This window comes from Haliaeetus albicilla, chromosome 2 (genome assembly GCF_947461875.1).
Source record: "Haliaeetus albicilla chromosome 2, bHalAlb1.1, whole genome shotgun sequence".
Taxonomy (NCBI): domain Eukaryota; kingdom Metazoa; phylum Chordata; class Aves; order Accipitriformes; family Accipitridae; genus Haliaeetus; species Haliaeetus albicilla.
This window is the reverse complement of record NC_091484.1, coordinates 49,084,451-49,106,944: the sequence shown is the minus strand read 5'-3', so window position 1 is coordinate 49,106,944 and position 22,494 is coordinate 49,084,451. Positions and strand designations below refer to the sequence as shown.

Sequence of the window (22,494 nt, the reverse complement as noted above, 5' to 3'; positions counted from 1 at the left end):
AAGGGAGATAAGGTGGTCAGCATCGACTCCTAGTCTGACCTCTCCAGCTCTTACAACAGCAATTGCATTGGACTCTCTTTGTAAAATGCTTTTGAGATCTCTAGATAAGTGATCATTAAGAAAGCTGTATATCTCACAGCAGTGATACATGCATTTCTGTACCTACTTCAAACAGAGAAACAAAGATGTTAAGCAACATGCCCAAGGTCATGCAAACCTAAGAGCAGAAACAAACCACAGCCCTGACTCTCACAGCCTTTTAGAAAGAATCTATCACAGTCGGGCATGCACTAAAATAAATAAGTAAATGTCTCTGTATTTGACAACGTCTGACCTATGAAAGGAAGTAGTTTCAAGACAAGTGGCAAGAAACAAAACACAGCTGCAGCAGAAAGCCCTACCAGGGAACAGCTAAGCACCAAGAATAACTAGCACCACCTTGTAGGGTATTCGTCGGGCTGCCTGCTGCAGTACCACACTTGCGGAGCTACGCTTAAAGAAAAAGTGATTCAAGGCACACACACTAACAAAAAAAAAGGAAATTTGTAAAAAAAACCCTGAAAACACGCTGGTGTGTGCAACTTGCCACACACAGAAAACCAAAACACTACCAACTGCAATTTCTAGGACATTGTGCACTACCAAGACATGACTACCAGCTGCCTATGTAGTGAATCATCACGTTAAAAAATGTTGTCATTTTTTTCAGTCCACTAAAATTTTTTCTAGAAGCTGCAAAATTAAACTATTCTGCATCATAAACAAAATCAAACCCAGTAAACAGATCTCCTTTTGACTGCAGTAGGCCCATCAGAACTCACACTATTCTGGTGTTTCCTACTTTGTTTTAATTGTGTGGCTTTTTTTTTCTCCAATATATGTCAAAATAAGTAAAAATTAGCCCCTACTACTTTCTCACCAGCTCTTGCTATACTAAAGCAAACAGGAAATGCTCTTCTAGTTCTGAAATTTGCTTTTGAAATTAAAGTCACAGAAAGAAAGAAAAAGAAAATAAAACAAACAGAGCATTTTTCACCTGATAGTGACAAAAAAAAATAAACAGGATTTTATATGCTACAAACATGTAAATAAATATTAAAGCTTTTCCACATTTAAACTGCATTTGGAATATCTTAAGCCATTAGTTAAAATGACAGAAGAATACAGCTACCTGAAGCCTATGTAAAGAATCTCTCTTTAACAGGCTTTTAAAGATTGCAAGCCAGAGCATCTAAAAAGCACATCCCTGAATAATTTAAGGCTCCTGGCATCTACGTTGAAAGAGCTCCTTTTCTAAACCTGGAGGAAAAATAACAGAGGTAAGAGAAAGAATAAAGGTCATGAAAGATCAGCGACAAAATCACTACTAAAAAAGTATTTTTCCTACCTTAAAGTTTAATCAGACATGGAGGAGCAGGGATTTTATAGCCAGCCCTTCCCATTTACTGTCAACAGCTGTGGTCTAACATTAACATTTACCCCTTGGCAGTGTTAAGTTAAGGCTGCGATGGTCAGGGAAACAATACAGGAATAAAATGAAAGAGAAGGAAGGAAACCGATCAAGAAGGTGAAGCACAGCACAAATCCTCATTAGCTGAAATTCAATAACAGATAAAAAGCAAAAAGCTAGTGTTTATCGTGAGTTTTAAATGAGTAACCTACATTTTAGGGCAAAAGAATAAAGAGAGAAAAAAAAACAAAACTCTGGAAGAACAGACCAATGTAAATACATACTATTAAAATAAACCAAAACACAATCATGCTATTAAGACACCAGGCAATCTGGTTTGGGGCAGAGTAATACCCATTTATAGCCAATTGTATCAAGGTCAAATTACAAATCAGTGTACTGTTGACAATATCAACTTTTCTCTGCCAACTACATCCTTTAAACATCAGCAAATCCTACCTACTTCCTCTTGTGTCTGTCATAGAAACCATCCAAACAATGGGAGCAAGCAATCTTCACCTCAACACCTATTGACTTCAAGCAAACTGAACGCTTTATTCATTTTTACCCCTAGATTGTTACATCCTTGCTGTTCTACAGTATCTGAAAGCCTTGCTACCGATTACAAGCAGTTCAGGATCTGGCTCCTCCTCAGTATATGAAAATGGACTTGAAACAATAGGAAACCTTATCTGAGGAAGTTAACACAGGCCACCCTTCTCAACACATGAATACTGACTTTATACGGACAGAATAACAGCTTAACTAAGTCTTATGAATTAGGTAAGAATTTGGAAGAAGTGTCACATACGGAATCCTGATTTAAAATAAGAAGCATTCACCTTCTTGGAGAAACAGATTTTGCATACTTTACACAACTTTTCATGTGATTGCTAAAAGAACAGTCATGAGGAAGCCACTTGAATATATAGCAAGCAGGTCAGCTGAAGTGTAGAAGCAGATTCAGAATGGCACAAAACCAACCTGCCCAACAGAGAATTTCCAAGTAAATGCCTGTAAAAGTGATTCCTCCCTCTTTTTGTGGAATTTTTATTTCTTACAAGAATGGAAATGAAAAAGTAAGAAAATGAGACCATTTAATATGCAATTGTGATATTTTTCCAGTATAATTGCAAGCCGAAAAAAATCTTTTGATACACATTTTCCCCCCCTTAGAACTCAAGAATTTCAGCTGCTGCAGAAAGCAGAAGGCTATGAGAAACTAAACTGTGATTTGTTTTTCAAGTTTCATCTGAACAGGCTAGTTGTTATCTACTCTTCATTCTGCTCACTCTGAACTAAACTACAATAAGGTTCTCTGTGATAGCTATTCAAAGTTAATAAAATATTTAATAAAAAAGTAATACAAGATGGACAAGATGGGGCTTTGGACTCTGTGACAAAAATTGAAAGCTTTCGAAGTGCAGACATTTTTAAGATTATTATGGTAGGAAGGATCTCTTTCCGAAAGACATAATGGAGTAAAAAAATTAAACTTTAAACAGGTAAACTGAAGTTTAAAGCATTAAGGGGAAGCTTGACATGCTAGATCCTTAGCTAGTAGAAATATACGTAATTTCAGTAACGTCAATAAGATCACATGAAGTTATGCTAGCTGTTGATCTCACTCACAGTATCTAAAGCCCACACCTAACTATAAATATATATATTGTTTGCTTTTTGAAAACTGAAGTTTAATAGCAACTCATAATTGAAATATTCATGGTCCCAAGCTAGCTTTGAAGTTAAATCCCTAAGAGGATAAAGTGGACTGTATATCTAATCTAAACTAAATGTTTCCCTTAGTTACTAATACCAGTGCAGTTTCACTAGTTAAAATCATTATTACAGAAAAGAAACGCAAAACTCATGGCACTTTAAGGGGCATTTAATCCCACTCAGCACTAGGACACAGCACATGGTCTTGGCAGTATCAGTTCCCCCGCTACCTTCCACATCTTTGCTTCAAGAGTTGACTAAGGTGGTGATTTCTAGGCAAGAAAGTTTAAACCATAGCCTTCCAGCACTGTTACCGAAGTTTCTTACAACTCCTGTCAGTGTTACAAGTTTCAAGACCATAAATCTACCTCTGGTTTAAAGCCCAATTCTCAAGCATTGAAGCTAGAAATAAAATGTCACTAATTTTTGTACCTGGAGTGCAGACTGTAACTGTTTCAGTGGAGTACTTCAGTTTTCTTTACATATTCGGCATATCACACACACACACCCCTACCTATATACAACTCCATAAATGAAATTTGTACAGCAAACTACAGTTTGGTTGCCTCTGAACTAAAGTGGCTGTGACCTCCTTCACTGGTTTACACTTCTGTCCTTCACCATTTTTGGCTCAATTAAGTGTATTAAACGCTGAACCTATGAAAGCTTGCCCATCCTCTCCCATGTTTTAAAAAAATAAAAATAATTAAAAAAAAAAAAGGCCAAGTGCCAAGTGCTGCTGCCAGTAAGAGGGTGAGTACTGTACAGACTTATAGATTATATATAGTAAGTCATTATAACAGAGTTTGAAGGCAGGTTTAGATCCTAGAGAAAACAGTCCCAGTTGTGCTACTTTTGCAGTATTTAATTTCCCCATAGCTTTGGTTATGTTGATCTCCATTCCTGTTTTGCAGAGCCCACAGCTACATACATTATATCCAAGTATATGTCTGAAACTCCATAACCTTTGCCAGAGTAACTCTCCAGGAAGCTCTCCTGACCTTTACTTAAGATAAAGAAACCAACTGAAATGAAGAAATAAATGTTCCTTTGATAATACTGTGTAAGCTGTGGCTAAGGAACTTTGAAATACAACAGCGTTAATAAAACAGCCATATTAGGAGAACTTCTTTATCACCAAAAGCAGTGACCAGCTTCAATGGGGCTTTTCATTCACAGTTCACAAATTATTTTCCAAGAATCACTGCCTTGTTGTGTAATGGTAATTGTGGGTTAACAGAAGCCCTAACTGAACTTTGTACTCTTACAAAAAGGATGTATGCATACATGCCCGTATTTGGACACAGCTCCATATGTAGGGTAACGAATCTGATTTTCAACTTACAGAATAGTTTTGGCTTTCATATTGTGATGTAATAAAAAACAAGTATTTGAAGCCAGAGGTAAAAAAGAAAAAAAAACCTGTTACAAAGGACAACTTTAAAAGTGACCATGACTGTTGGTTGGTATATATACAGGAACTTCTAGAGAAAAACAAAAATAAATTGTTGCTGTGCAGGTCTACTATGAGAGTCCGGGGGACGAAAAAAACTTCCCCCCCCTCCAAAAAATGTTATGAATACTCTCAATAAATTCTTGTTCAACAGTTTCTAAATAACTGGAAAAAACCGTCTAAAATATTTATAAGAAAACTCAACAAGTGTGAATTTGGTTTTTGGGTTAAAGACTATTTTAATGCAATTCTTCCTAATCTCTCTAATTTTAATCTGAACATTTCAGTACATGAATGCTGTATTTAACAGCTGTCTGGTTTAGTGAACTGCAGTAATTCATTCTGATAGGATAAATTATTTAAGTTATTTAGCAAAATGGAAAAGCTACCATGCGCTCTGCTGCAATCAGCAGACAGTTTCGAAGAAACCTCTGATGATGGAGAGACGCCTTGCCACGAGGAAGAAAGATGCATAAAGAAGCTGCAAGAAGTCTGTGACTTTGTTAGATAATGCTTCTCATGTCATTTCTTTACTACGCCGTTGCAACCACCCAAAACCACAGAACAGCAGGTACAGTGAAGGGGAGCCAGCATTTAACAGAATAGTAGCACTTTAGCAGGTAAAGGCAAGATTTGAGGAGTACAGGCTAAAAAAAAAATAAGTTTGGGCCCATGTTAAGTAAAGTAGCAAACAATGCAAAGCATCCAGCTTAACTCCTGCTTCCTCCCATTAATTCAAAGGGAAATTTTGTTTGAGCAACATAATACCACATGCTAAGACAACTTAAAATGTTTCAGCAGTGGCTGTATTTGATTGATTATGTGGATAATTTTATTTATTTATTTATACACAAAACATACTGAGCAGCCCAATTTCTGCTCAGCAGAGCTGTCTCCTATGTTGCGCAGAGTCTGATCCATACTGGCTCAACACACTCCTCTCCTCGCTCTACAGACAGAGAAACTCCCTCCACCTCCACAATGTTTTTCCTTGCCTCCCTGGGGCTAGAGGGTGGGAATTACAGGAGAGGGACCCCAGCTAAAGGTTATACCTTCAGCCCAAACCACTTCTTTTGGCTGCACATCAGAATGCCACTTGCTTTATCTATTCATCGCACTGATGTCACCGACCAGCAAAAGGAGCTATCACATGATGGCAGATGACACAATAAATAACAAATATGAAGACCCAAATATAAATATACAAATACGTATTTTTAAGAAAGTGATGATTCATACTATACTTACAACTTTCAGCCTGATAGTCTGGCACAAACTGCTCGTCATTGTCAGGTACCTGAGCTGAAGAAAGGAAAACAAAAACAAAAAACAAACAAACAAAAAACAAAAACAAGGAAAGCATTAAAAGAAGCCGTTAAAGCATAAATAAAGACTCTTGTGCTTAATTTGAAGCACAGCCAAGATTAAAACTAGGTGTTTTTTTCTCATTGTTGAGTATGAAAGTCAGGCAAGTGCATCATTTTAATATCCGATAAACCCTGGAGTGAAGTTGTGCGGTGCAGTGCGAGTCCAGAGCAGCCCCCGTACAGAGCAATGGGGATGGGAGGACGTGAAGGCTGACACTGGCACTGGCCCTGCCTCACTCTCTTCATGAGGGTCTGGACCTACCATGCCCCTGGTAAAACCCATCAGTGCTCATTTTCAAAGTATCTGCACAGAAAGTCTGCATAAAACCAAATCCCACTGTTTAACACTTAGGCATCTTTAACCCCAACCTACCACACCTTCGGCTTACTTAAAAGCAATTCTGATTTTTCATGGCAGTTAGCCAACATAGTGGAGGGGGTTGTTATTGTTTTAAGTACTCAAAAAGAACTATTTTACTAGACCACAGAGTTCCTGGTTCAATGACAACATTTCAGACATCAAAAAAATAAAAGATTTACTTAAAGCAAGAATCATTATTAACATCCTTTCACCCTGTGTAAAATCATCTTTGCTTTTAGGAAACTTTCATCACAAACCTGCGCTATAAAATACAATCATTTCACGGTCTGCTGATACATAATTTTGCATCTGTGGTACCACAATTCCTTTTCATTGTATATCTAAGATATTAGCCATCTCTCATACTGTGTTGTAAACTCATTTAAACCATTTAAGCTGAAATACCACTGAATGTATATTATAGCTGATACATTCGAGTAACTGCAGAATATTACGCTGAGGAGCAGCATCCCTGGAGCACGACTGGTTCTGGGTACGTGCCGAGAGATATCCAGCTTATTAAACTTTGTCATCTTTTCCTCAACACACGCTAACTGGAATCATCACAGCAAACCTACATAGAATTATCTGTTTGAAAATATTTTCATTTGCACGGTTCTTGTCTAAAGACAAGCAAGTAATTCATATGATCTTAATTAAAAGTTAACATCTGCCATGATCTGGTTACCCAACAAGGTTTGAGAGGTAAATACTGGTTATATAACCATTTATCAAAACTGTGACTACCAAACCATTAAATACGTTAAATAATAAAATATAACTTTAATGCCCTTCGGAACACTTCCTAGTTTAGGAAGCATATGTTTCCCTTTATATATGTGCAATTGCTACCAGTTTTGACATCATTTGTTTGAATTAAAAATACATATTTAATTATAGTTACTCACAATTATTTTGAATGTGCACTACAGTACTCTTCATGGACCAGATCTCCACTCCTTACACAGGAAATATTTCTAATTATTTAACTGGGAGCTTTTTTCCCTGGGTAAAGAGTTCAGAATCAGGCTCATCATACCAAAAAATTATTTGCTCTTGGTTTTAAAATAAATGTTTAAAGTCCTACTGTCTTAATTGCAGCAATACCTCTCAAGAACAAATGACCTTGGGAAATCTGCAAACACAGATTTGAAAAAAAGTGTGAGTAAGATAAATACACAAAGTGTAATTAGCATTACTCTGAAAAAAAGCATCGCTATTGTTGCTTTGTTGTTTGGGTTTTTCAATTAAAAAAAAAAATTACAGTAACCTATCCTTTTAGAAGAAACCAGGACCTCTGAGGACATTAGCTCCTCAAGTTTGAAGCTGTATAAAACACATGTTTTACGAACCCAAATATTCCCAGTATTTTTGATGCATTAAATTCCTCTTTCCTCCAGAGAAACCACAGGACTTTTACCAAAAATGAACTCAAGGGACAACATGAGCCCAAATACTAACACTCTGCAATTTCTGACATTTCACGCAATTCACCGCATGCGAATGTTAGGCATTTTCCTTACAAAAATGCCAAATATTTGACTGTCACAGAAGAATCCAATTATGAAATCAAGGTCTCCTGCTTAAAAATCAGTTCCTAAGGATATCTTACATTTCCAATTGTTTTTGAAGGGTTTGTGAGTACATTCAGAGTTAAAGTAATTGTATCAAGTAATTTCTTGTTTACAGAAGACACATCCCACACATTTCTCTTAAGCCAGCTATTATTTTCAAATGCAGCAAGGAGGCTAGTATGACTCTAATTTTTTTATACACACACACACATGCATTTTATATATACATATATATATATATGTTAATTTGTGAATCTGGGATATGTGAAAAAAGCTAAAAGAAAACAAAAATCCTCCTGTTAAAATCAGGAGGCTACATTTAGTGATTGCAGAACTGGAACAGCAATCTTACACAACTTTTTAGAGCGTACTCTGCACACTGGCCTGCTCTACCGGTGCTTTATTCAGGTTTTATCAGTTTAACTTGACTTACTCCAGAACAAATCTGTGGTAGAGATTTATGTATATATCAATAAATAAAGCCCTTCTTTTCCCAGCCAAAGAGTAAGAAAAAATAAAATACATCTGGTTGAACTGTCACGGAAAACCAGTATATTACTTTAGAGATACTGTCATTACCCCTGATTTCGTCTGGAGTAAACAAGAAAAATGTACTTAATTCACGGATCCCCAAAATTTATAAAGGTTTATTTAATAAAGATCAAAGCACATCACTTCATCAGTACTCTAGAAATAGGTAGAGACTAGGCTGTCAAAATGTATTTTAAATACAATATTGACATAGCCTTAAAAGCCTCTGTAGGAAAAGGAATACAGCAAGTTAATAAGTGTTTAAAACCTTGCCAAATATAAACAAAACAAATAACAACATCCAAAACGTTCAACCCAGGAACATGCATTTCCTACTGGAATCTAATTTTAGTAGCATCAGTACCTTAGAAACGAGCCCACAAGCCTATACAAAGAAATTAAAAGGACCTGCTAACTGTTGGAAATGAGAACTTAAATTATTCCTTCATTTAATCTGATATAATTTTTAAACTAGCAGAACTGAAACTCACACATGATCATACTGCAGAAATGCAAGCAACCATCATCAGCCCAGTCCATGCTGGTGGACCTCTTCCACCAGCATCTTGCCGTGAGAGGGCAAATCATTGCGATACATCATCCCATTACTCAAAGGGATGAGGGCTTTTGTACCTTGAGTTTGGATAATTACGGGCAGACTTTGTAGCAAATTAAACAGGCAGATAAAGACACTTCAACCTGAATGTCCAAAAGGAAAATGCAACTCGCAGTGTTGCAACTGTCTGCACATTTATATATGTATGCCGTTCATTTCCTCTTTTCTTTTATTCACAAATACTGCAATTCAGCAAGGCTGCCATAAAATCTTCATTGGTCTTCTGTTAACATACTCAACACAAGACACAATGCATAAATCACCAAAACTTTTTTTTTTCCCTTTGCCAGTCAGAGGAAAATTGAAAAAGATATCTGAAATGATCATCTAACTGAATATTTCCCTGAGCTACTTAATTATGGGGGTTTGAGAAGGCAAGTATATTCCAAAAGACTAATAAAAGGTTTTGAAGGATATTAAGCACGTGGCTTTTACTGCTAATAGCAGAAGCAGCTACATTAGTTCATTCCACATTCAGAGCCATCAAGTCTCAGACTCCTGAAGCAGACAACATCTGCAGCATGAACTATGCAGCTCAGCCTAGATTATTACCAAAAGTTTTCTTTTTCTTCTGATTATAGCTATAATGTCTCAAGAGGCTTTGGGAAGTGTACAGAAATGTTAATGATGATCTTGAGGATGTTATCAGTTTAGATTTTAGCTTCACTACCTACTGAGTTAAAATCAGTTTGCCAAAAGCAAACATTCACAGCACAAAAATACTTAATACTTGTTTGTAGTTTTTAGAGCTTTAAAAAGCCTTTGAAAAGCTGAACTGACAGCTCATTTTGCAAAGGGAAAGCAATCTGGGGAAAAAAAAAAAGTTTAAAACTAGGGCCTGTTAGCTTGCTTTCATCACAAGTAAACAAAAATAAAAAGTCTCCATTAACAACCGTCCAGGACAAAAGGAGTTAATATTTAATTAAAACCAGCTCTATCCACTGTAACAATGACCTGGAGCCAAACAAGGCAGAAGATGTATGAGTCATTCTTTCTGCCAGTGAATGAGACAGCTGATCTCCGAAGCAATTCCTCAAGACAAGCAGTCAGAACTGGAGTTCTGCCTCCATTCACAAAAACACAGTCCAGCATGAACCATGTGGCCCCAACCACAAGCTTTTCATGTCACACCCTTCCAGAAAGCTACAGCAAAGTAAACTTGAACTTTAGGCATAAACACACTGATTTCACTGCTTTGTCTCAAGATGCAGCACAGACCTGCTAAGGAACATTACTTAATAAATGAAAAGTTAAGCGAACTATAAAGGGCTTAAATTTAACTCTTCCTTCTCCCAATCACGAACTGCTTCCACAAGCTCAGCTGCACTCCAGGGAAAGGTGTTCCTGTTAAAAAACGGAAACTTTCCAGAAAAACAAGAAGCTGCAAACCTCCTCGCTTCACTTAAAACTTTATTTTGGGTAGCAGAACACTTCCTGCGGTACTGTGTTCTCTGACCTCACACTTCACTTTTAGAGCTAAGAGCAATTTGTTTTAAAATATCAATCATCTATTCAAAGTGGCAAAAGAAATTGAAATTGACAGGATATTATATATGAACAGTAACATTTTGGCTTCAGCTAAAATAAGACTTCAAACCTCAACAGGAATGAGTCTATTGAGTTTTCTTTGATTCATTGTCACTTCAGAATATCTTTTAAGATTGGATAAATTGTGTATTCCTATAAAGAGCTGGGGGGGGGGGGGGGGGGGGAGATGTTGGTTGTTTTTCTTCCGCGGGAACAACTGTTTCTAACAAAGGAGCATTCAGAAGGCAAAACAGTGACAAATTTCAAGATGGCAAAAAATATAATTTCCTGTAAGCACTGGATTTGCTGTCAAAACAACCCAAACCCCTTTTTACATAACGTGAGATGCTCTGACTAATAAACTTAAATGCAGTTCAAAACTAGCTCCAGATCTCAAAATTCTTCCTTATGTGAATAATCCCTAGGAATATGAAGATGGGTTTGCAGAATCTGCTCTTCATTTGCTGCTGTACTAAAAATGAGGAAAAAGTTAGCTTAAAAGGAACACTAGCATTTAACATTTTGCTACATCCCTCATGGTTCACAAACCCCACTACACCTTTGAAAATTCTTCTTTTGAGTAAAAGGCATTTACTTTTACAGCAAACAAGAAAAACATTAAAAAGTTTATTACTACACAGACTTTCAGACTTGGAGATTTCTGGTGTTTTTATTCCTTTTGGATTTCTCTTTAAAAGAACACCCCCTTCTCTCTCCCCTCATTTTGCCTAATCTAACTTTTCTCCTTTTTTGTGCACAGATATTTAAGATCAAGAGTTATGGGTATCTGAAAGCCAAATCTGTCATATCACTAGAATTAAAAAAAAAAAAAAAAGAGCTACTTTCTGTATTACAAATTCCAGAATGAAAATCTTTTCACTGCTTTTTAGAGTCCCCATCAGACAGATTTCAGACATGGAGGTATTGAATTATCATTTCTTGACTATTTTTTCTCCTATAAGAACTCTTGAATATGTCTACATAGCATTTGCCTTACACTGGGTAAATTTTACAACTTTTTGGCAGAAGAAAGCTAGTCAGCCAGAGTAAGCTGCTACACATCTTCACTGATTTAAATGAAGCCACTCTAACTAGACTAATATTTGAAGATCTAGTACTTTCTTTTATTAAAAAAAATCCTTTGAGAACTAGAAACTACTTATTTTCATACCTCCTTATTTAAGAAATAAACTAGAAATCAACACTAGCTTAAACATCACTGCAACACGGGTGCATCCTTCACGATAGGAGAACAGAGGGCAGAAACTTATTTCGTAAAGTTCATTCCGAATGTGGGTATTAATTATTTGAAAGAAATAACTTACTTGCAGATACAAAGAACTGGCTTTTAAATACTGGTAGCTTGTAGTAGCCATCCACTCAATTTAGCTAAGCTGCAGCAGAGGCATGAATCCATTACCTGTAGCTATTATTTCAAACCACTTACTGTTCACTTAATCTTTTTGTATTTTTTCAAGTCACTCAAAGAACATTGTATTTTATTTTTCAGTTTGTTACCATCTGAGAAGCGTATTATCTGTTGCTCTAAGGAGCAGATCTAGTGTGTAAATTCATTATTTGTCTTTGCTTGGGATGCCTTTTACATATCTTTAACAAGCTGTAGGAGAAACCAGTATCTCAAAGAGTCATTTTAAATAAAAATCTGGATTTTTGTTAATCTATTATTCCCCCCAAACCAAATGCTTTCACTATGGAAAGGAGACATTCACTAAGAATTCATTCTCTCTCTTCATTTTATTCCAGAATAAGAAGTAACAGCTACCATGATGAGATAACATTAGATTAATATTTGAACCATTTTTTCAAGTCACTAAACAATTGCTATCTGCCAAACCCAATCTGATTCCAAATGTATGGAATCAATAAAGTCATTTTATAGCATTATTATGACAAAATGTTGCCATGAAGTTATTTAAATATAAAACAAAAGATAGTATCTGAATAATATTTGCCTTGGTTAGCAATAGGCAATTTTAACTATTTCCTTTCAAGTTTGAAGGTTGAAACAATTATTAGAGGCTTCCACCTTTCAATTTCTGGTGTCAGGAAACAGTTATAATCCATCTTCTGTCCTGCATAACAATTGACATGAGGGAACCTTATTCAGAGTTAAGTTTTAAGTCAAAATAATTTAGATTCTTTCTTACATATTTAATACTACACAGAGGAAGAAGCAAAACTCATTTCCATAAAAATCTAGTATGCAGCTAGTGGAATACATTTCTAAGTTTTCTGTAAGTAGTATTCAGCTTGTTAATTATGGAGTAATAAAATATTAAAGAGTTACTGAATTGTTTACTTTTTGGATTAATTCCTTAATACATGTGAACCTCCCACCATTTTCAATGGAAAACAATACATTTCTTTTCTGTTTACTTGTTTACCACCAACTTGCCACAGGTGACGCTAACTGTAAAAATCTCCAGGCTAAAATATGTGATGTAGTAAGGACAGCTTCAGGAAAAGCAAAACAAAAAAATCCACAAACAATTTTTTGTGTGCCATAAAATGCAACTCACTAATAAGTAGATTTTTGACCTGGTTACTCCCCAGTAGGGATCTGAACTCGTGGGAGAAACCTGGTCAGCTGCCACTGCTTTTCTTAAAAAGGGTCAAGATGTTTTAAAATTTCATGGTCATTTCCCTGGCTCCAGAGCATTATGAAAAGAAATATGTAAACATTACTGATGCTGCCAAATTGGCAGACTTCTAGCCTATGAAGGTCCAGAAGAACATAAATGGACACATCTAGCAATGGGTAAACAAGTCTGATTTCAAAATCTGTTTCCTGGCTAAGCTCACCCATGTAGACATTTGCAGAGCTACAATATCCTCAAACATTAGTATACTATAAAGACTACCAAAAGTTGTTTTGGGTGGGTTTTTTAAATAAAAATTTGGGATCAAGTTAATAGCTTAATATTTGATTTTCTCATCTTGACTTTTTATTTCTGTTTTAGTTTATCCTTTAGAAAAGGTGTGTAAAGTTTGTGTTTTATGGAACAGCTAAAACCATGGCATGGCCTGAAACACATAGATTTCTTAAGGTACTTCTAGAACACTGAAAAATCTGTAATATTTAGTTGCCATATGCTGTGGAAAAATACAATTATAATATTATCTAGCTTTATTATCCTCTGCTAGATGAAAAGGCAACTTTTCTTTTTTTCATTTTTAAATACTTACCAGATGATGCTATCTGTTTTTACAAATGTTCTTCAATGTAGCTGACACAGGACTAGACACCTTTCTCTCTCAAAACCTATCTAAATTTATTCAGTGAAATAGACTCAGCTAAAGAGCAAAAAAGGCTCTCAAACAATTCATTCTAGTCTAAAATAAGCAGTGCCTCCAGAATAAAAATTGCCATTACAGTAATTTATGTACCTACAGAAATGATTAAATCAGTTTTAAATTCCGTATTATTTTTCAAACTTACATTATTATCTGCACATGCATTATGAATCTGCCTCTATTTTTCTGACTTATGATCAAAGAAATGTAATCATTTTCAGAAACAAAAACATCCATGCCAATGAAAAATCAAACTAAAAGTTCTCCTCTCCATCAAAAACCAGTATATTTTGAGTAGTATTTTAACATACTTCTGGCTTGTTAGAATGAATGAGATGATACAAAATAAAGAGACCCTTCGGAATATTACCACAGGGAGACAGATACAGTTCTATCTGATCATTATTCTACAAAAATGATCTTACTACAGGACATCCTGTTTTCAATGATTAGGAAAGAATCACATTAATTCATAAAAATATATCCTCTGTTCCATTAATTTAAAGAGGACTTTTTGATTGTATACAGAATAACCACATGCTAAAAATAATGCTAGGAGAATGAAAATGTCAGCAAAATAAACAATACCCCACAACTTACAGGTTAGGAACTTGCTAACTACATATAAAGCTGTTAAAACAGAATCAGTATGTAGGCAAGTAGTCATCAGCAATATTTCCCTCTTTTTATGAAAACCAACAGCAAGCATTTCATCCCAACATCCCTCCTTTCCAAAAAAACAGAACATCTATTCTATAAACAGCTGTGCATAGTCCAGTACATGATAAAAATTAACAATATGTGAATACTCACATTCATTTAAATCAGGATAAATTTGGAGAGATTATGTTAACTTGCATCAAAATCATGTTTATTTTAGATGCAGAAGTTTACATAAAAAATTCAATCAGAAATACTAAGAACAGACAATGCATAAAAATCTTTATGCTTCAAATAAGCAGTATTGCAGATATCAAAGGAAAAAAAAATCAGAAAATATTGCTGAAGAGAACAAATACACTTCAACAAACAGAAAGCTACCTTGCATTTTGTTAAAGTTCTCTTAATGCAGCAGCTCATTTTTTGTTACTGTTAAATGAATCTCTCAACAGCTACTCTAAATTCAGATTTCCACATTATTGTTCTTAAACCTTCTCTCTTCAGTAGAATGTGCTCTGCAAGATTATTTGAAATACTTAAAAGCACAAGCAGGTGTAAAACAGACTGATGTCAGTTTTCTTATCACCCAGTACACTATCTCACAACTACAAATACAAAGACAAAAATAACATGCAAAATATTTAAAGGTTTCTGAAAAAAAAAAAATAAATAGTACTTTTTAAGTATTCCATACACACCTAATGTTCTGTGTTGTGAACAAGGTGGAAAGAAGACACTTGCACTTAAATCTTGAAGCATCCCGTCCCGATGAACCCAGAGAAACTAATTTCTGCCATCAGAAAAGTACTCCACCAGAACACCAAATAATTATATGTGCTGCTCTAAAGGAAACAGCAAGCCCAGTTCTGGCTGTATGTAGTCTCTCGAGGTACAATAATATAAACCTGATCAATTGCAATTAAAATCTGAACAGAGGCTTAGAACTTGAAGTCTTGGTGCATTAGTTCTTGCCAAAAGCAGATGTGATTGTGAGCTGGAAGCAATTTCTCCTGGTAATTTGTGATGACACTGGGTAGAGCAGCCCCAGAGTCCCCAAAGACAAACTCATCAGAGGCTCTAATGTATGCATGACACATGAGGTGGCTCTTTTAGAGCTCAATTAATTGGGCTGAACATTAAGACAGCAAGTTCAGGACTTTTTTTTTTTTTCTTCCCCCTCCAGAGTTGTTTTTCCTCTTTTTACAAGCAGTTTTTTCCCTTACCTTCTGCAAGCCATGTCTCCTGTAATTGGCTGAGATCTTGAAAGAGTTCTGCAAAAAGATGAAGACATGGATAAAAGACTCACACCTTTAATCTCTTCATAAGATTAAAATGTGTTCAAAAATATATTTTTCCTGAAGAACAATGTATGTGAATTCTATTCTGGCAGTCAAACATACAGACAAAGTAGATATTTTCGGGTTGCAGGTAATTTTTCTACACCTATTAATAAAAAAGAAGTACTTACTGTATTATTTTATCATCTCTTGAAATAATAACCAGCATCTTAACCAAGCTCTGTAGTATAGAAGGCAATATATAGAAAAGTTAAAAATTATAATCTTTCTAACAGGTGAACTATTTCTCCTTATACAATTCAGGCCTCCTCCTGCAATATCTGCCCCAGATAAAGCGCTCTCGGACTTCAACAGGAGCTCTGCCTGAGCAATGACTGACTATTTTTATTAGTAGGGTCGTTAACTATCACATAAAAATTTTGAAGCAAGGACCTGAGAGGCTGCAATAGCGAACAGAAATGGGACATCTTTTCTACTTCCCCTTATGTTTTACTTTGTATGACAAGAGAATCATCACTATTTCCTCTATGCTGTACTCACTGTACTTTAAAGTGAAACTACTTTCTCCATAGACTGAGTTTTGCAGCAGCTTATCTTTTTTTGCAATTCACTGAAATCAATTGCTTATAATGGCTGTAAACCAGAGCACCATTCGGCTTACTTGCAAAGCTCAGAAACTCAGCTATGAAAATTCTGTTTACTAAGACTAAGTAGGATATTTAAACTGACAAATGGTTTATTTTTAATTTACTGTATTTTTAGAGAGACTTCCTCTTTTATGAATGCTGACAGATAACTATTTACATAGACTTAAACGACAGAGGCTATTCATTTATCCTGTGGACTGATACCTCATGTTCATGTTGGGAAATCATTTAACTGAAAATGAGAAAGTTTTTTCTTTTCAATCTACCCTAGAATAAACTTTTCCAAACAAGTAAGTAGGGATTTTGAAGTGTATCAGTGTGTCCTCACCCTGATAAGATTTATATACCGCAAGTTATAGGCCCCTATATACCTTCCTATATGTCTTACGTACTTACAGGGGCATAGGCATACCATCTATACTGACCTTGTAACCTAAAGAAGTGTTAACAGCTATTGCTAGACTACAGTTCTCAAGCTACAGTCATGTGAGTGGCAACTGATGGGACTAAGTTACAAATCTTTGGCCCTCCAAAACTTTGTCCACTCTAGACTTCCTTAACCAAATTTCCCAGGATTTTTAACCCGACCAGTGTTACACAGCAATAGAAACAGGCTACCAGACACCAGCAGCCTGACTACTAGCTCTACAGTAAAGCTAGAGTGAAAACCAACAGTCTCCACATCAGCATTCTCACTCCTGGTACCACCAGTGAACACACACCAGTGAAGAAGATGTTAAAAGATGGGAGGAATGAGGAAAACCCTGAATCTCAAGAGGCCCAAAGGTGAAAATGCCAGCTGCCATGACTTGTGTTAGATGTTGCAAAGGCTTGGCCTCAGTGCATGACATCCGTGTGCCACATGTGCAGGAGTACCTAAAATGCAACAGGGTAAGTCACAGAAAGAGTATCAGCTTTATCAGTTTATTGCCTTTGCCAGTTTATTTTGCAGTAGTAAATGCAATTTTCTTGTCTTTTCGGATTGATCTTGATATATTTATCTCCAAAATAAATAAATAAAGAGCTCTCAGAAAGCTTTTCTGCGTTACGGGGGGGGGGAGGAGGGGACAGGGGGGAACAACAAGCCCTCACCTTCTGAATCATGAGCCAGGTCTCTGTTAATGAATTTTCTTTTCCTGACATTTGTCGGTCTCTCATTACAGTTTCTCCCACGCGGATTCTATAAACAGGAAAGATCAGTTACTTTAGAAATCTGAGGGGGTTGGTTCCTTTTTTTTTCATTTAATCAAGAATACTCAAAGCCGACAAGAATTCTTTACATTTTCAAACAGGGAAATGATCATCTTGCAGTCCCCAATTTCTAGCAAAAGATACTGCTAAGCACCTAACATCCTCCAAAAGATTCCTGTGTCCAAATGCAACACATTTCCAGCTATCTATGTAGACATCTATTTGTACAGATACATATATAATGTGTTCAAGCAGCAACACAATGCCAACCATGTATTTTTAGCATCTAAAGTACACAAACCTACACAACAGCACATAAATCCCTCTGCATAAGCTACGCAGGAAAACCCAGATACGAGATTATAATAGACTGTTTTGTTTCCCTGTGCTACTTATAACATTGTTTGCAAAGTCCTGAAAGCAAAGGAAAAAAAAAAAAGGAAGAAAAAAAATGTTAACGTTTGCCTCAACTTCATTCTTCTGCGCGTTGCAGGCAAACACAGCCAGAAACTTTGAATGCAGCTGCTGCTGCTCTCGCCTCTCTCATCCGCTAATCATGTGCATGATTTTTTAATCATCCCAAAACTGTCTTTAAAAGAACATGATGCTTTACTGAAATAACTAAGAAGATAGGCTCATCTTGCAGGCAAAGCTCCCAGATGAAGAGTCACCCCTACAGCAGTAACAAAGCGCATACTCTGTCTGCAAAACTCCCCCACAGAAATAAGTCGGAGTCAAGTTTATAAACACCAACTTCGAACTGATCACTCACATTGGTGACCATGTAAGGCACTTGCTGGTCATAAAATCCATCCATTCTGCAGCTCTTCCACAAGTCTTAGCTCAGTGTTTTATTTACTGGGCATTTGATCTGGAGATTTCCTCGGGATCTGGACTCCAATCAGCCTAGAGGGGAATACAAGATGGCTTTTAGATTAAAAAAAAAAAAAAAAATCATGAATGAACTACTTGAATTTGCATAGCTAATTAACCTCAAAGACTCCCATTCATAAAAACAACCCTCCCTTCTCTGCCTTCACCTGGGTTACACGCTTCTGCCAGGAAAACACGGAGCAAAAGCACTTGGAGGCAGCAGCAGAAAGCAAGGCGAGAGGCAGGGTTTTATTTACACTCCCCGCCGTATCCCCCGGGCGATCCGCGCAAGTGGCAGCCCCGACTCTCGCAAACGTGTGCTCAACTCGTAATGGCGAACGGCGGGGCTCGCCGCGCACCTCACGGCAGCGGCGGCGGCGGCGGCGGCGGCGGCAGCGCCCGCCAGCCGCAGCCACGCACACACGCGCGCACACACACACACACACCACACACACCCGCGCGCGCGCGCGCGCGCACCCCACCCCCCCACCCTCCACGCACACCCCCCCGAACCACCTTCTCCCCCAGGATCGCTTTTGCAGCCCACCACCACGCAATCCTGCGGGGCGGCGGACAAAGTTGCGGGGAAGACCCACCTGAAGGCCACGCGCGGCGGTCGGCTGCAAAAAATTCCCTCCAAATTTAATAAAAACATTAATTATTCCCCGGCACTTCCCCCTTGGAAGCAGCGAGCGCCACTGACAGAGCTCAATCCCGTGGTTTTTCCTCTCCTCCTCCTCCAGGGGCCCCCGAGCCGCGCCGGCGGATCCCCGCCGCCCATTGGCTCCCCGCGCCCCCCGCCGGATCGCCGGATCGCCGCGCCGCCCGCCCCGGCCCCGGCCCCGGCCCCGCCGCCCCCCGGCCCCGCCGCCCCCCGCCCCGGCCCCGCTGCCGACGCGGGGGGCGAGCCTCCGCTCTGCCCTCGGCTCCTCTGCCGGGGGTGGGAGGGTGGCGGGGCGGGGGGGGCGGAAATCGGAACTGGGATGCGCGGCGGTGCCGCTACAGGGATCGCGGGATCCCGCTGCGGGCACACCATGTCCCCTGCACCTCCCGGCTGGCAAGGCAACCCCCTCCCCTCACGTCGTTTATTTAAAAAAAAAAAAAAAAAGTTTAGCCTCCCTGGCTCCGAAGAGCACCCCCCACACACACACACACCCCCCCACACACAGAGGCGCGCGCCTTTTCTGATGGCGGAGCCGTCCCGCACAACTTGGCGGGAGCCCGGCGCGAGGCAGAGGTGAGCGCGGCCAGGGGCTCGCGCCGCACCGGCGGAGACCTCGCGCCGCTCTCTCAAGATCTGGTGGCATCCAGGGTTGTTGGTTGCTTTGGGGCTGGGGTTTTTTTTTTGTAGCTGAATCATAGAAAGCAATTGTTATTTCTGCTAAGATGACATAATTTCTAGGTTTTGTGGACAGAATTTGGCAGCATCCAGGCACCGGATCTCGGGGGTTTTTCTGGTGCAGTGGTGCCAGGACCTATCAAGCTCAGATTTCCGAGGACTTCTCAAAGAAAGTGAGCTTTCTTTTCTCCGCATAGAGTGGCTGTTGGAGGGCTGTGTCCAAAAACTCTGCCCTTTCTGAACTGCCAAAATGCACCAAAGCAGATTGTGTGGTTTCATAACAGCTATATTTGTCCTCTCTTTGAGCACTGAATTCCAGGTATCGCAGGAATCAGGTGGTAAATTTAGGTATTCACAACGCTGTCTTGCTGCGAGAGACGAAGTTCCACATTTTTATGATCTGATGCAGTTCAGCAATTAGCAGGCAGAGCCCCAAGCTAGCAAGTCCAACTTTGCCCTCAGCCTTTTCCAAGGCATTTCTTTATAGCTAAGGGCATAAAGGCAACGAAAGAAACCTGCTTTTGCATAAATTGCCTACAGTGGTATTAACAATATTCAGGTTACCTCTGTACTACTTTGTTTTGAAAATTACAGTTGTTTCACTGCACTCTATGCTGGAGCATATTACTTTCTGCCACAACTTTTTTTTTTTTTTTTTAAATCTTTCTCCTCCTTTCTGATCTCACCATTCATACTCCTTTGCCACTTGTCCTGTCCAGCCAAGGAGGAAGGAAGCACCATGTTCCCACCACTTATGCTCTTCCCGTACTGCCTTGTCAGGGAAAACGTCCACCACCAGCAGCTTGTTTTCTGTGTTCTTGCTGCTTCTGTTTCTACACACACCCCCCAGAGCACCTGGAATTACAAGAAAGTAATGATATTCTAAATGTTGTGTAAACCTATAATTGTATTGTGTTCTTGACCAAGCCTTTGAGTTGCTGCTCCTGTAAGCGACTCTTGTGATATAATAGGGGAATAAAACTCTACCAAAATCTCCAGGTGTAAATGAAAATTCCTGGATAGTGAGGCCATCATTTTCTTATTTATACCCATACCCACACTAGAGCAGCTGCTGAGCCAGGGATGATGGCCTTGTGGGAAGGCTGTGGCTACAGATCTGTTCCTGGGGAGCACGTGGCCGCTTTAACACCTGGACCAGCAGAGCTGATGAAGCTACTGTCTCCAGTTGCCCACCCCATGTCTCCAGTTGCCCACCCCACGCTGCTGAGTGGATGTCTGAGCCACCCATCAAACAGCTCCTGAAGCGCTAGACTTTACCACATACTCTTCTAAACCAAAATCATTGATGGATTGTTTTATCTTTAAACAGTGCACTAAAAAATTGTTGGTGTGTCAGTCAGACAAGCTAATTAAACCAGCCTCAACTGAAGTTTCCAAGGGACCTCGGACCCATCAGGTACTAGGTACCGCCTGTGAAATTTGCACCACTGGATCCCATCTTGCACTTCCCTACACCACAGCCTGCACCTCACAGGCTGCTGGCACAGCATCGTGGCCACCTTCCAGCACACCCCCCGCCGTGGCCGTGGCCACAGGTTTGGCACCCTGGTTTACGGAGCCGGAGGAGGTCGGCACTCTGAAACAGCTGAGCTCCCTGCGCTCCCGGCCGGGCTGTAAATCCAAGAGAAGCTGTGCATTAAAGGTGTCCTGGCAGGAGACATGCTGTATTGCTTGCTGTTACTCCTCACACCACATGCCTCTTCCTTCCCTCCTCCCCCTAGCTGGCCCTTGCACACATGCCGGCGAGAAAAGGAAGAGTAAAGCTATTTTGAAGCCCTCTTTATCCTCATCTCTGTTCATCCACTGTGCCAAGTGGTACTCAGGGAAACTTCATTAACTATTAAGAGGTAGATGCTTACAGGAAAAAAAAAAAAGAAAAAAAAAAACAACCCACATATATCTACTGGCAACCCACTCCAAGGTCTGTGTGCAGAAATGCAGTCTTGGACCATCACCAGTCATACCTGTCTTAGATGTAAACTGGTGTGGCCACAGTAATTATTTTGTAATTTTGCGTGTTTGTCCAAAATTCTTGCAAGTTTGGGGGTTTTTGTGGGTTTGTTTTGGGTTTTTTTAATAAAGTTTTTATGTTTTAACTACTATTTTCAGAAAACAGTAATCTTAAATATCTTTTTTTTAATAATTCTTTTAGAAAACTAAAAAGTAACCTCAAAATCACTTTTATTTTTTAGTTGAAAAGACTGAACAGTTTTTACTAAATTGAAACTATTCCAAAAAAATGTGCTGAATTTATTTTACTAGGAAAAATTGCTTTAAAAATTCAGGTTTTCTAATAGTGCTGCTTTAGAAGCAAGATATTTGTTTTCTTTTAGAAACAGATATGTTCAATTACACTATAAACCTTCACTATATATTGAAAATTATATATTATTTCCATTTCATAATAGCAATATATACTTCACACACTTATCTGAAAGAGGACAATAAGACACATATTTCTTGCTTGATTTGACACACTATGGAGCTACAAATAATTGCTGTAACATAAAAAAAATAGAAGTCAATCCAGACAGACAGAGCAAAGAGAAGAT

The 22,494-nt window shown here is 38.5% G+C and overlaps 1 protein-coding gene across 4 annotated transcripts in view; it reads right to left on the bottom strand.

Moving 5' to 3' along the window:
* Positions 1-19,337, bottom strand: part of ETV1 (ETS variant transcription factor 1) — a 66,577-nt gene extending 47,240 nt beyond the window's left edge. For 2 of the 4 annotated variants that reach the window (XM_069774223.1, XM_069774243.1), the window contains exons 1-5: positions 19,179-19,337; positions 18,482-18,615; positions 17,611-17,698; positions 15,797-15,844; positions 5,871-5,924 (exon numbers count right to left, since the gene is read on the bottom strand). In XM_069774223.1, the coding sequence (XP_069630324.1) occupies positions 5,871-5,924; positions 15,797-15,844; positions 17,611-17,698; positions 18,482-18,526 (235 nt within the window). In that variant the 5' untranslated portion in view covers positions 18,527-18,615; positions 19,179-19,337. Of the gene's footprint in view, positions 1-5,870; positions 5,925-15,271; positions 15,627-15,796; positions 15,845-17,610; positions 17,699-18,481; positions 18,616-18,749; positions 18,961-19,178 lie in introns of those variants that run through there. The other 2 variants (XM_069774233.1, XM_069774253.1) reach the window with 2 other exon arrangements.
* Positions 19,338-22,494: the final 3,157 nt, after the last annotated feature.